The sequence below is a fragment of the Centruroides sculpturatus genome, unplaced genomic scaffold, assembly GCF_000671375.1.
Source record: "Centruroides sculpturatus isolate CEXI.00-Female unplaced genomic scaffold, Cexi_2.0 scaffold138, whole genome shotgun sequence".
Classification (NCBI taxonomy): Eukaryota; Metazoa; Arthropoda; class Arachnida; order Scorpiones; family Buthidae; genus Centruroides; species Centruroides sculpturatus.
Genome location: NW_019384434.1, coordinates 698,663 through 714,388, shown reverse-complemented (window position 1 = coordinate 714,388; position 15,726 = coordinate 698,663). Strand labels below are relative to the sequence as shown.

The 15,726-nt window shown below is 29.2% G+C and overlaps 1 protein-coding gene and 3 long non-coding RNA genes across 4 annotated transcripts in view; 1 reads left to right on the top strand and 3 right to left on the bottom strand.

Moving 5' to 3' along the window:
• Window positions 1-9,095, top strand: part of LOC111619853 (interaptin-like) — a 52,763-nt gene extending 43,668 nt beyond the window's left edge. Inside the window, exons 8-11 of the mRNA XM_023361677.1 lie at window positions 1,086-1,149; window positions 1,921-2,052; window positions 2,133-2,237; window positions 6,666-9,095. Coding sequence (XP_023217445.1) covers window positions 1,086-1,149; window positions 1,921-2,052; window positions 2,133-2,237; window positions 6,666-6,893 — 529 coding nt within the window. The 3' untranslated portion in view covers window positions 6,894-9,095. The remainder of the gene's footprint in view (window positions 1-1,085; window positions 1,150-1,920; window positions 2,053-2,132; window positions 2,238-6,665) is intronic.
• A 1,843-nt stretch (window positions 9,096-10,938) lies between these two features.
• Window positions 10,939-11,432, bottom strand: LOC111619854. The gene is made up of 3 exons (XR_002755832.1): window positions 11,328-11,432; window positions 11,192-11,251; window positions 10,939-11,124 (listed from the first exon to the last, which is right to left on the bottom strand). It is a non-coding gene; the product is annotated as an uncharacterized LOC111619854 (long non-coding RNA).
• A 315-nt stretch (window positions 11,433-11,747) lies between these two features.
• Window positions 11,748-13,230, bottom strand: LOC111619830. Its single transcript, XR_002755824.1, has 3 exons — window positions 12,830-13,230; window positions 11,960-12,033; window positions 11,748-11,888 (listed from the first exon to the last, which is right to left on the bottom strand). It is a non-coding gene; the product is annotated as an uncharacterized LOC111619830 (long non-coding RNA).
• A 1,294-nt stretch (window positions 13,231-14,524) lies between these two features.
• LOC111619852 lies at window positions 14,525-15,718 on the bottom strand. Its single transcript, XR_002755831.1, has 2 exons — window positions 15,069-15,718; window positions 14,525-14,604 (listed from the first exon to the last, which is right to left on the bottom strand). It is a non-coding gene; the product is annotated as an uncharacterized LOC111619852 (long non-coding RNA).
• Window positions 15,719-15,726: the final 8 nt, after the last annotated feature.

The following is a 15,726-nucleotide window of genomic DNA, read 5'->3' as shown; positions in this document are numbered from 1 at the left end:
GTCTCAATACTACTGTGTAAATCTCATTAATCAAATGTGATATCTATGTTAAGTAAAGACTGTTGGTAAAGTCACGTTAATTAAAACTGTTGCTGCCTATATAAAAGAATTGCCACAATTAATATTGCACGTTAATCAAATCCAATGTTAAACAAGGGATACCTCTTTTTCAAAACTACTATTTAGGCTAAATGGATTTTAATTCAGGGTATTATGTTAATTTTCATTTTGTAATTTATTGTTAAACAAGTTTGAATAACATTAAAAAAAAAATAATAATAATAATAAGATAAAATTATTTTTTCCTCATAAGCATGTAATTATAAAATAACTTTTTATGAAATCTATTACAATAATAATTTACCATATTTACTCATGTATAAGACGACCTTGCATATAGGATGATGTGTGACTTTAAAGATCAAGATAAAGAAAATTAGATTTATTAATATAATTCTAATTTTATTTTGTTTCATCACAAATAAAATATTATCAAATGTGTGTAAATACACACATTGTTTTGCAAAAATTACTGGCATTTTAAACTTTAAGGAAAAATCGTGTAAAATCAACAACATAATTTGTTCATGTAAAGCTGGACAATTGGGAACCTTTTTTGCCAATTTTTAAGTTGAATTCACCGTCCGTAGATTACACTTATGAGTTTCTCCAAATTCTGATTCCTGAATAATCATCTGTTTTCATGTGAGAATGGATTAAAACTTATACCGGGCTCTCATGTGATTTTGGAATTCAATTCAAAAGCTTTGCTTTTCCTATTGCTATTCATCTTTACTCCCGACAATATACAAGAATGATTGAAATGACCCAGATAAAATACTTTTGTTTTTAAACATCAGAGGGTGAGCGTCTGGTAAAAAGTGCGACTACATAGTTCAGAAAATTTATTGCAAAAATGCAAAATCCTTCATTCTTGCATATAGGTTTTATATAACTAGGTTTTTGAAGCAGTGAAAAATTAATAAAAACCTCGTCTTATATGTGAGTAAATACAGTATTTTAAGGATTTGTTACTTTTTTATTAATATTTTAACAGTCATTAATAATAATTTTTTACAAAATAGAAAAGAGAGACGCAAACATCAGAATGCCAAACTGCTTCAGTGTATTAAAGCTGGAAAAATAGAGGTAAATGTTAAATTATTTACAGTACATTAATATTAAAATTTTTGTTTATAAATTTTCACAAGCCAGGAAATAATTTATCAAAGCTAAGAAAACAATAAGTTAAATGCTTAAACAACTTGGATGTTTAAGCATTTGTTAAGTAAAATTTCAAATTTCTGAGACCTGAATGCAAGAAAAACATTGCTCTTTGAAGAATAGAATGTTCTATAAGTGTTCCATTCAGATTTTAAAAGATAACATTGAATCCTTCCATCAGATAAAGATCTGGCTGAAATAGTATCAACTTTACAGCTGTATTATAATATGATAGTTAGAAAACTTGAATTGTATAAGTACAGTTGTTGTTCAAATGGCAAATATTGTCAGATTAAATTTTTCTGGCAGTTCTAGGTCTGACATTATTCTTAATAGGTTATAAGGTTATATTTTAGTTGTAGAAACAAAAGAATGCCTGTCTAGTTTTTGTCTACATTTTGTATTAAAAAAATTCAAACTAAAATATTTTGATACATCAAAACTTGTTAAATGTGTTAATATAAAAACAAGTTTTATTGAAACGTTTTAGTAAAGTAAAACATTCATTCATTTTTACTTGTTTGTATTTATTAATTCATGATAAAAATCTGGGTAAAAAAGACCAGTTTGAAAACTTGTTCATGTAATTTGTTGTTTTCTATACAAGAAATCTTGTATGCTCATTTTTGTTAGTACAGTTTGTATTTTTACTTATTCAATATAATTTATCATAAACAAATTATTTTCATTTTTTAGACTCATTTATTAGGTGTGTATCGCAGTACAATACCAAGTGAACGACATAAATTGTTCCATAGTAATGTTGCTTCTGAGAGAAATAAACTAAAACATGTTTCATGGTTTGGACCAATTGATGATGAAGAACAGGTAAAAATATAGTTTTACAAAAATTTATAATCATATTTCATTGAGCATTCTAATTTTATTTATTTATTTTTTCTTTTTAGCAAGAAGAAATATATGATTATTGCTTGCAATTGTTCAAATCATCATGTGAATATAAAGATACATTTGATGTTGTTGCTTACATGTTTGAAGTTTGGGTTCCAGAGGTAAGCTTATTAAAATCTGTGTAATAAATTTATAACTGTTATATGAAATTTTTTATTTATTTCAAATTCTTTAACTCTCAGTCAGCCATGTAATGACAAAGTTTAGCATCTGTGGTAAAAGGTGAAAAATGTTTAACCCAAACTATATAATTATTATTGCTTTTAGTTAATAAAATAAAAAATGTTGATAACTTTATAGTGAGGATATGGCAATATAACAGAGCCACATTGCCATATCCAGTATTCCACCATTCTTAGTTATTTTTGACTGGAATTTAAATGGAATGTTCTATTCATGGAACATTTTCTAAAAACGGTTTCAGAAACCTGATGATGGCCTATAGGAGTAGGCTGAAAATGTTAGTTATTAAGAGTATTCTCTCAGCAAATGCATAGTCATGGTCATAAATTTGTAATTTTTCTCAGCTGTGCACATAAGAATTGTTATTTTTGACTTTATATTATTAGATTTTACTGCACATTAGATGATTATTTGAGTAAAAGTTTAATCAAATTAAGAATTATTATTAATTTATTTATTTTACAAGATAATACAGCAAATGAAAAAATTTTCTCTTAAAAGATACGGAGTTTTTTCTCATTTTTGAGTGAATAGAAATAGAAATTTGTTTTTTTGAAATAAGCTCATAAATGATATCATTTATTTCAGACTTATAAAATGCATGTGTGAGTATATCCTTTGTAATATATCGTTGTATGTTTTGATTGAATACACAAACATTAACACGTCATATATAATTTTATTGACAAGTAATTTAATTGCATATATATACAGGATATAGACATATCTAAATACAAGCACACAAGAGTGTAGATAGTAATGGGCTATTCAATGGCATGGTTGCCATGCATCCTGAATCCCTTCTCATGGGACCAAATCCTATCTTAGTTCGTACAGAAAAGTCCTGATGAAGGTGGGTTGGAGATGCATGACAGCTACACCATTGAATAACCCACTACCAATTTATTTTAGGCAACAAGTTTTAACTTTCAATCTGTATTCTGGATGAAACAAAATATTCTTTACTACAGTAAAAGATACAAACAAGCTACTTATATGTTACATTTGAAAATGCATACTGTTGACTTCCTCTTATATTACAAATTATTCATTTTCCAGAATAAAAACCAACAGTAGTAAGAGAACATAATAGAATACATTAACCTTGATAATGCTTTTTCATCATGTTGAGATCCTAATGGAAATGTTCTGTCTGCTCACCACTTAGGGCACAAAAAGTATCCAGGAGTGAGTGGAGAAAGTGCAGCTTTAGAGACATTCAACAATTCAGATTCTTGAAACTGTGCAGGAGATTGTTCATAAGGTCCATACAATGGAGTTTGTTTTGTATTTCCAAGAAAACCAGCACATGCAATTGCAATCTATTTGTGTGTTTCCAATTCCAATGAATTTATTCATTTATTCTCAGAAATCAAATAAACAGCAACCATATTACAGTGAGAAATTTATTGTTGTTTCAAATTCTGCTCTTGGGCAGTTTTCTTATTTTGAGCCCTAAGAAAACTCCTGTAACCTTAGACTCACTCATCTGGGAAAATATACGAGAAAAATGATTTTCTCATGGAAAGTGCTTCCATTCTTGTCCAAAACTTTCACAAATGCTACCATTAGACCAAGTTGGATATAAAATGTGAGTGGTATTATCTTTCTGGGTTCAACTATTCAAACCTTTCACCTGGTGTATAATTATTATGATTCAGCTAATTTCTCTTCATGGAATGGGTTGCAGCTCTCCCATTAACACTGGAAGTATGTAACTTCCCTGCAGGCTGAAAAGTAGTGCAACAACTTTAAGATCACTGCAGACATACCATGCATCTTTGTGGATTTCAGTGAGTATTGTAGCCAGTGTATCCTATGCTTTCTTCACTCCTACAGCTTGGACCAGGGAAATTGAATACCACTTATTTCCATCATGCAGTAAATACATCTTTCAAGCTAATTTAGTTAAATACACAAAAAGATGCCATTCACAGGAATTTTAGCTGAATGTGAGTTTATATGAAACTCTTAAGACCAAACCATTGCACAGTGATGTATAAATTACTCAAATTATGCAGATATGATGTCAAGTTTATCTCAAAAACAATGCATGATGGAAAAATTTAAATGGAGAACCCAAAATCAGCATGCCAAAATTAATTAGAGGTACTATTAATGTTTACTTTCAGGATACAAAATGATTTTTTTTTCTAGTGTTGTTTATACTCTTGTGCATTTGTATTTAGCTAATACACTCCTGCTCATAATTATAAGAACATCATCATTTTTATGTTATCTCTAATTACAGTTAAAATACACTTAAATTAATGGAATGTGAAGGTTATACAGAAGTACTTTTTCACTTTAATGTCACATCACAATATATGCAGAGTTTGCAAAAGAACCTAAAAAAAATAACAAAAATTAATTTTAAGACATGTCCAAAAGTATAAGGACAGCATGTATGACAATTTTTTTTTTTTTAGTTGGACTTGATATTTACATACTCTTTTTAACTAATTTGCATATATTGGCAATTCAGTCATGTGACTAGATAAAACAGTTTACTACAAGCAAAATGCCCTGTGGCAAGTAGTTGGGAGAAAGTGAAGTTTGGAAACTTAATGGAGCAGGAAAATTAATTAGCACCATTGCTGAAGAAATCAACAGATCAAAGAAGCAATTGAAATGTATTAAAAAGAATAACAAAAATTTATCAAGACATGATAGGAAGGAGAAAGAAGTTAAATGGAAGGAACATTAGATGGATATTTACACTAGAAACCAATGACAAGATGTTTGCTAGCCAAATTTCTAATCAAATATCAACACCTGTTTTGGGTATCACTATTATCCATGTTCTCCATTAATCTGCTTATGCAGAATATGCAAAATTGAAGAGAAAACCTGTTCTAATTCTATTGCTTAAAGAACAACACAGAGCGGCCATTTCCAAACAAATGGAGGACAATGTATAGTGGGAAAATGTGTGTTATATGATGAAGTGTTTCAACTTAATGGCCCTGTTGGCATGCATTGCTGTTAAAATGATTTAAGGAAAGAACCAAACATTCAAATGAGCAGACAACAAAATAGGCATGATAGTGTGAAGTGTATTGTCATCAAGAGGAAAGACTAATTTAGTAGTTCCTAAAATAGTGAATTTAAAGAAATATATAGAAGTATTGGATGTGTAATTGTATGTTTATGAATGGCTTCTGGACAGAAATTTTTCAGCAGGATAATACAACCTATCACACATCTTGTGCGACCAAATAATGGATGGAAAAATTTGTTTGAAGACCAATTGCTGAATTGGTCTTTAAGATCACCAGTCCTCAACGTTACAGAAAACATTTCAGGACAAATGGTTCATGCAATGTATAACAAAAACACGCAATTTTCATCCCTTAATGATCTCCAAGATGCAGTATATGATGCTTGGAATATTACATCACAAGTGCCTTTCAAAACTAACTTGAAGCATAACAAAATGCTTAGCTGAGTGTCTGAAAAAGAAGGTGGTAATACAAATTGATATAGCAAAACAAAAAATACTTGTGTGTTGTCATATTTTTGACATGTCTGAAAATTGATTTTGTTATTTTTTTATGTTCTGTTGCAAACTCTGTAAATATTATGACATTAAAGTGAAATTTACTTTTGTAGAACCTTCACATTCCATTCATCCAAGTGCATTTTAGCTGTAATATGTAATGATATGAAATTGAGTCACTGCATCTACCTGAGGTCATGAATGAGGGAAAACTATTATCATTACTTGGTTTCTTACTTTCTCAGGACATCAGGATATTTAATTATAAGGAATACTCAAGGACGTCCTTTGTGTCCTTGGATAGATGCCCTGGAAAAGTAGGAAACCAAGCAATAAAATATTATCTCTAAATTGTTTCTTACACTAACAGTAGTAATAAATAACATCCGAAAAATAAAACATGAACAATTTACCAAAATTTGTGTGTCCAAATAGTATATATTGTAACAAAGGTAACAAGATGCAAAATCACATCAAGCAATATTATTTTATTAAACTTTTGTATCAGAAAATTGTGTAAGCTATTTTCACATTCAGATTTCTCAGCATCAACAAATTGTTGTCAGGCTGTCTTTGTGAGATTTTGGAGTTTGATATTTAAAATATTAGGATTTTTATATCTAATTTTTTGAAAAGTTGGTTTAAGTTTTGAATTAATGAACATTCAGCAATTTTATTTCAGCACACAAATTATATAAAATTTTGATAATTTATTATTTACATATTTGTGCTGACTCTTCTCAAGGAATAGTAGTAAATTTTTTAAAATTTCACCAGTTTGCCTCGAGATGAACATTAATTTTATGCAATTTATATTTGTTTTATAACTTACTTTTTTTGTCGGCAGGCAATCGTGAGAGCCATAGCAAGAGTACGTAGAGTAAAAATGAATCAGGCAGAGAATATTTTTTCGAGAGGAGTGAATTGGAGCAAGGCCGAAAAGGAAGAGGCAAAACGAGAATTTGAAAACTTCCAGATGACGGATGAAGAGCGTCAGGAACACAGAGAAAATATGGCTGACAGTCTGAGAATCGCCGGTGTAAAAGAAGACATTATCCAGTCATTGAATTTGTAATTTTAATCACTATTTTAACTACATGTAATTTTTCCATAAACAAATATAAAAAAACTAAACGTAAAAAAAATCAACTCCAAATATTTCAGTTTTCCAGTTAAGGGTGAAGTTTTCTTCCCGTATTTGCTTGCTACAGATAGCGATATTTGAAAGTTGTACGACTGTAAATTACAAAATATAACTAGAATTTTTTTATTTATTAGTGCTTGATTACATTCTACATCAGAAGAATATCAGTTTTTATCAACAGTTAAAAAGCAGTTAGACAAATCTATAAAGGAAATAGGTCATGTAATTGAGATTTTAAAATGTACCCAAAATTTTTTTTATTAGTAGTGCTATGATATGTTGTACTTAACACATTGAACGTCATGTACAGGAATTCTTGAATATGGAAAAGTTTAAATTGTCTTTGTTGCTTTGCATTCTGAATTTCCTAATTATATGTCATTAGGATAATTATTAAATAATTAATAAAGAAGTAATTACAAGTTGTAAGAACAAAGATTGTGCCAAATTGAATAATAGATTTATATAAAGTCCAGTTTGTTTTTTGTTTTTGAAATCACAAGAGCATTTTACATTGAGCTTAATACACCTTGCATATTTTAAATTTGAATTATATAGTATGTTTGTAGTTTTATGTATTATAATTAGTTGGCTACATAGAATATATCTGTTATTTGCTTATTTTGTTTATGCAGTCAATTTAAAAAAGTTTAAATTTGTCGAAATTCGAATGTAATGGGAACTCAAAAGCATACTTGCTGCAGTTTGGGTCAAAAATTTTTGGTCTCGTAAAGGAATTATGCTTTGCCCGTTATTCAAAATCTTATTCTCATTCGTTTTAATTTGTATTCTATTATAAGCAGTTTCAACAATCATGCCTGTTGTTTATATGAGAAGGAAAAATATTTGAAATAGCTTTAAGATTTGTATTGGTAAGGGGTTTTGCATTAAACATCATCAAATTATATATACATATAGACATACACAAACACAACACAAACATATATATATATACTGTAAAAATGTTTTGCATATATAAAACATTGCAAGTTTATAGAGTACATAAAAAAGTACGAATTCTATAATTCTAAAATACGCATTTTTAATTGTTGTCATATGGTCTGTAGAACCATAATTCCTATGTGAGGTTTCTATATAGATTTATTTGTTGAGATAGAAATTTCCGTATTTAGAAATATTTAAGTATATCGGTGACGCCTACGCTATATGTTTTTTTTTACATATATATGTTACACATAAAAAAACACCCATGTATGCATATATATATGTTGAATATGTACATTATGAAAAAAATGATATTATGACGTTCTTTATAAGCTCAGTTTAAGGAAGTCCGATTCAATTTTGTTTCTCTTGTAGTAGTATAATTTGAAAGGTGGAAAAATGCCTTATTAGAAGAGAATAACTACAAGGATGCTTTGTAAAATTCATCCAATTAAAAATAATGTGTAATGAATTAGTTTTATCAAATTTTTCCACATTGTTATTAAATGTTGAATTTTAATAATAATAATAATAATAATGATGATGATGATGATTTTAGAATTGCTTTTGTTTATTTTTGTCATAGTCCATTGGAAGCATTATGTAAATCATGATATTACACTGCCTATTTAAATACGAAATTTTAGAAATCAATTTTTTGCATGCAACTGCAGTGTCGTCACGACTGATGGGAGAATAACCATAGCTTTTGAAAAAATGACTTAAAAAAATAAAAAAAAGAACATTGTAGTAATGGCTGCATCGTGTCGTGCGGTAACATGTTGCATAGTCTTTAAAATCTCATATTTTCACTCCAGATCTACGGAATGTTTGCTTTTTGTGCGTAAATGTTCAACCGTGGAGAAAAAGGCAACGTTCGGACGACAAAAATAAATATATAAATATATATATACACAAATATATATAAAAAAATTTTTTGTGTAATTTTATGTAGTTGATATCATCATTGTTACAAGAAATAATTCTTGAAAAAGTTTTTGAATTTGTCTCCTGTAATCTGGTTCTTGTGTCTATTATTATTTTGTTATAAATGTTTGGTGATGTGAAATTTATTGCATTCCTTAATGTAACGTACATGGTGTATTTTCACCAGAACTACGAGATGTCTTGTTCGGGGTTGCTCGTCGAATCCTTGTGAAAAATAAAGGCTTGTCATTTGTTTTTCAAGTTGTTTATGCCAAATCATTTCTTTTAGTTACATTATATCTCAAGATTACATTTGTCTTATTCAGATGTAGGCTTTAGAAGTCATTTAAATTTTGTTTATTAACATTTTCAAATTTTAATCCATTCTCAGATGACAACATAAAATTTATATAACTTCTAAAACTTGTATCCAAAGAGAATGTGTTCATTGCAAAAGGGAGCATATGAAGATACATATACAAAGAAAAATCTTTATTTTCTTGATAAACAAGGTCCTTTGGATTCCAACTCTCTTCAGTCCACAGATTTATAGAATTTGTACAGATTTTTGCTAACAACTAACTTTGATTAAACAGTAGGGAAGAACCACAACCAATATTAGGTTTGCAACAATTATTATTGATCGATGTCATCATGACAATGAAATAAAAAGGATTAATTCTGAAACCTTAATACTAATTAAACACTGAATAAGAAAGAATTAAGAGAGAAGTTTATAGGAAATTGGGTACCTGTTCTACATAGTCCTAGGTGTAGTGACACTCTTGATCCTGGTTTCTTACAGAAAAAAAAAATCTCTTGTCTTTTCTGGAAGTATCTCTTTGGTATTCTCTGTTAGTCTCTATTTTTTCTCTTTGCCATACCTGAACTCAGAATCATGAGAGCTTCTCCTCACCTCCAGCCACTGCCAATACACAGCCTGAAGAGTGACATGTTCATGTCCTCTTGCTTGGATGGCCAGCCAAAAAGTGTCTGTTCTCACTGCTTAGCCCGCAGAGCTTCTTTTCTTTTGTTCTATATATGAGTCACCAGCATGCAAGGAGAAAGAGTTAAGAAGGAACATTCTAGAAAAGATAGACAATGGAACAAAAAAAGAAGACAGGAAACTATACTATATTAAAAATAAAAATATACACAATATGGCATACTGTCACAAGAAAAGTGATTTATCAATATATGAATGTGTTGGACTGAAGGTGAAGGATTTTTTTAATCAGAAAGTCACTTTTCATTTCGGAGATATCTGAAAAGATCCTGAATTCATTAACATAGGAAGTTGTATATATTCAGCATTCATGTATAATCTCACAGGTGCCTGATAATAAATGGAAACGATCAAAAATATCCTATCAACGTACTAATTTTTGTAAGCTATTTTTATTTTATGAAAAGAAGAAAAATATGTCCTCAAAAATTTATTTCTGTATTATACAGTGGGAAAAAGTTTAAGTAAAGTTTTACATATGATATTGCGGTTTCTCCTACAGCAAATGCTGGAAATGTCCTTTGGAGACTCCCGAGATCCTGGGAGGGAGCAAGGTCTGGAGACATAACGGACCAGATTCCACAGGAGATTATGCAACTGGGAAAGAAGTCTTCCAAAAACTAGAAGATTATGAGCAAGCAGTAACACCATCCACCAGAGTGGAAATGTGGGGAGCACAACTTATACATACAGCATTAAATAAGATACCTGTAACTTTAATGTCATTACAAATTTCTTACTGCACAGTAACTTTCATACACCATTTATATTTTATCCAGCTGTACTAGAAACAAAAGTCTAGGTTCACTAACTACAAGTTAGATACTGAATATCAAAATATTTTATTTAATTTGTGCTTAATTAAACATTTTAAAATTTCCAAGAGCTACATTAATTTACTGTGAAATTTCTTTAAATTCTTATTGTTTCTTAATATTCACTTTATTATTATTAACTGCACAAAACAATGCCTCACTTTTTGAAATTTAATTTAGACCGAAAACTGATTGAGCATTAAATTATCCTACACCACACCATTAAAAAAATCTTATGAACATTTATCAGTTACTTAAAAATATTCAAAGAACTACAAAGAACACAATTTTATATATTTTTTATTTTTCAACTAACAAAAATATTATTCACAGAAACACTTGAACCAATGACAGTAACCAAATATTGCCCCCTGGCTACTGCAGATCTCTTGACAGTCCACTTTATTACCATCTTGTCCGCACACGTAAAACTCTCCGCTCTCGGCTTTCGGATAGAAACCACCCCAAACTATAAAAATTAAAATGTTAAGAAAGGAAATTTTCTCTATAACTTAAAAAATGCAAGAAAAACTCACCTAAGCTGAATAAAAACAGAAAGCAGAAACATTTGAAAACGGCCATTTTCGTATAAAATTCTAAAAATAGACTAGCAAAAGTTAAGAATTTGTATGCTACTTCAAAAAACCTACAGAACTTATAAAAATAACTCACAGAAAAGTTTATCACACCGAACGAGTGATCCCACTTGTTAATAAGAGAAGGTTTAGCCGGATAACATTTGGTATATATACCTAATCTATCACGTTAATTGTTTCGAAAAATGTACCAGAGTTCAGTCCGACTATCGCATTTCTCCTTTATAGGAGGGACATTTATAGAACAAGAATTAACTTACAGAAAGAAAACAAACAGGATATTGATTACTATTAGTTAAGAAAATGTAAATTTAGAACATATCTGACCATTAAATTGCATGAACATTTATTACAATAAGTAACAAATTGGAAGCAACTTAGAAATCAGTTTATTAACTTAAACACCATACAAGTTGAGTGATTTTTCGAGTACTCAGAACTCAAATAGGAAGTTTTCTTATATTTTTTCCCTGCAACTCGAAGCAGAAACAGTTATCATAGCAACATTTTCCATCGGTTTCCATTCTGCCGTGGTCCTTGCAAATTCTGCCACATTCCTTATTGCTTTCACAGCGGTATAAAAGTCCATTTGAATCTCTTGGAAATTCTCCTTTTCCTGTTAACTCATTCATGGCACCTTGAACAGTTTAATTATGATAATTAATTCTAAATTCAAGAATTTGTATACAATTAATAAAGGTTACTTACATGTTTGATAGTCTGGATATACCATTACAAAGATGGAAAATAAAAGCATCGAAGAAAAAAAAAGAGCCATCTAGCTAGGAAAAAAATCAGAAATTAAATTATTAATTATACTAAAAATTCAATTAACTCAATTATTTTTGTGCTTAAATCATTAGAAATAATATCTAAAAAATCTAGATGTGGTTATTTATTCGTATCAAAGGATTCAATGTTATATTTTTAAAATGGCACCCATTTTCATGTCAATTTGATGATAGATTATTAATTTTGCATTAATTTATGAAAAAACATTAATAAACATGTAATAAACAAAAGTTTGTAAGGTAAAGTAATTAAAAAATTGTTTTAGAATAGTAAAATTCATCAACTACAGAATTGCTGTTATAAATAATAATTACTTTTTTAAATTAAGTAAAATTTAAAACAGTTCACAATGTTATTTTAACTGTAATTAATGTGAACAAAATCAAATCATTCCACACTTTATTTAAATTTCAGTTAAAGTGAGAATTTTGCTAATTTATACACAAATTTGATGAGAGAATTCACATTCAAATTTTATACTTTGTAACAAAGCAAAATTCTTTTATATTTCTTTATATTCAGATTTAATTTTATCAGTTTTTATGATAATTTATAACAAAATCTGTTTAAAAAAAATAGAATTATGAAGAATAGAAAGTAAAAAAATAATTGCATTTTTACAATTAACTAACAAGATTTTTAAAACTCATTTTAAATTCAGCAAAATATAGGAAAATGATGCCAGAATCATGTATTAAGTATCAACTTACCTGCTTAAATTTAATTAAAATTTATTAATTTAATCGAGTTTTACTTTTAAATATTAAAAGTAATAAAATTTTATACCCATTTCAATCAAAATTTTATTATTTAAATATGTTCATTCCCAGTTTTTCAGTTGCTCCAACCAATAAAAAATGTTCATAACTCGATGCCACAACCAATTTTTAATTTAATCTGCATAAATCGACTTATATAAAAGTCATGTTGGATAATTAATTAAAGAAAACGAAATGATTAAGTTTCTAATGAAAAAAGAAAACTTAATTAGAGAGAGTAATGTAGTTCGGTCCCATTTATTTTACGCTCTAATTGTTACGGATTAATTAATTTCTCAATAATTTTAAACGGGAATTGCTCGTTGCCGTTTTTAATTTTAAAAGCATTGTTTGTGCCTAATTAAAGTACTGTACAAGGGCAACTATACCAACGTATCATTTGTTACGTTTGTTTAAAGAAAATATCAACTATTATAAAGTGTAAAGTGGGCTTTTCAAATGGGTTAAATACTAGAAAAATTACTTTGTGATGGAAAAAAACCCATATTTTCGAAAAATCCGCACTCGCTGCCATGTTTAGAGGCATAATTTTTCAGTTGACTCCTGTGTTTCATGTAAGAATAAGTGTAACAAATTGAAAATGTTTTAATCATTTATGTAGATAGTATGGTTAATGTAATATTATATTAACAAAATTTTAGCCTTTTTTGATCATTAGGAATAAAAATACCCCTCTCTCGAGTTAGCTTATGTCGTCAGAAGTTAAAACTATTCGTAAATACACAGGTGCTATTTCAGGCAATTTTGTGATAGCCGAGCATGGTCTTACGTCATTAATGACTCATCGTTAGCAATTGTCAGGTACAAACGAATTTCTCCCTCCCCTATAAACTGTTGACGTAGGCTAATACTCGAATGGTCCTCTGTTCCGGATTTAAAATCGTTGCCCTAATCTACAATATATACGCAAAAGCCTATCAAACGATAATAAATGTCAAAGCACGGAGTCTCAAACTTCAGCTTTCCAGCAATAGCCCTAAGCTGTAACTTTGGTTATTTTGTGTTAATTAACAATATGGAAAGCATTTCGTATGCTGCACAATCGTGAATTGTAGGTAAACGGTTCAAGATGGCGCAAATTGCATCATCTTGAACCGTTTAATTTTATGAAATTACAGTCGACCCCCTATAACACTGTTGATTATTCCGTTTTATATGAATTCCATGTTGTACGAGTCACTTAGATTTTACAAATATGTGAGCCATTTATAGCCGTGCACTCGTATTTGTAAAATCTAAGTGACTCGTACAACATGGAATTCATATAAAACGGAAAAAGCAACAGTATTATAGGGGGTCGACTGTATAAAATCTGGAGGTTCGAGGAGAACAGTAACACCGTAGACTATGCAAAGTCTAACAAAACTTGCAAAAATTCAACGAAATAAATATTCTTATCATCTTTTTGTCTTTATTTTATTATCTTAAAACATGAATTATGATTTTATTTAGTAGGAAACGTGGATGGATAGTGATTTAATTAAAGGAAGTAATAATAGCTACAAAACAAATCAAATGCAGTAAGAGTCAGTTTTTTTTTAAATTAAAATCTGAAGTTTTATTTTGATTTTATTGAATTGAAACAATTTTTTTTTAAATAAAACATTTTTACATTAAATTAAAACACATTGAATACAAATGTATCATGTATATCAAAACACGATATATGGCATTTCTACATTTGAAGGTTCTTCTAGTTTTCTTTTTTTTGGGAAGCTGCTTCTCATCGTGGTCTGTTTGGCGTTATAAATTAATAGTGAGGGTACTTTTCCAGGCCAGATCCTGTAACATATGTAAAACAAGTTTTTAGTTGAGTGCAGTGATAGGATACTAAATAAAATCTGCGTGTGAACAATCAACGATAAGTTCAATATTACATCGTAAACTTCTAATTCGGTGAGAGGAACAAAAAAATAGGTAAAGAACACCATTAATTTATATTAAGTGAACAAACAATAAACAATTTATATACCCTTGGCTTAAGAGATTTTTGTTTCTAAAATCTTTTTCCGTAAAATGGTCGGAACACGCGATATAATTTCTATTGATATTTAAATATTCTGACCCTTTTATTTTTAAAATCTCGTCTAAATCGGTCCTTCTGCTGTTAATAACACACTAAATGTATCTGAATATCAATATAAACACATACGTTGAATGATAACAATATTTTAAAGGAGGAATGTTGATATAAATGAAAAGAATCAAATTGCTTATTAATTTAAGGAGTCTGTAAAACGACTTACGGTCACTTTATATCTTGTAATTAAAACAGCCATACATAGCGCAAATAACACCTCTTCCGGCCATTCTAATTATTGCGAGATGTAAGTTCAAAACTTTACGTTAATATCCGTAAACGTCTCCTTATACACGCAGCACAAAATGGAGTGAAGTGTAATGTAGTTATGTACCTTTTCCACGAATAATTCGGACTGAATATTTTTTTCTGTCTTTTATCTATGCCGACCGATCACATTACGCGTGAGGTCCATTCGTAACAAGCAAATCCGAGATACCGTACATTACGTCGTCTATAGTGTACCGGTGCAACAATATGAAATTCGGTACGAGCCCGTTTGATTCGATACGGTGCACGTTTATTATGCAATTCAACAAAAAAGACGAAATTCAAAACTATAACTGTTTAATAAAAATGATAAATTGTAAGAATATTTAAAACACTCAAATTTTTAACTTTGGAAGGGAACGTAACCGTATTTTACGTAATGACAAATCTTTTAACGAAACGGTAATAAAAATATATGAACATATATTAATTAATTTATAAAAATATATAATAAAATCTAATAATAATTTTTATATTTTAATTTTATATTAATAAACTTTTTTAAAGTGTCAAGAAAGTTAGAATGAGTAGGAGAGGAGGTGTCGCTTCTTTCG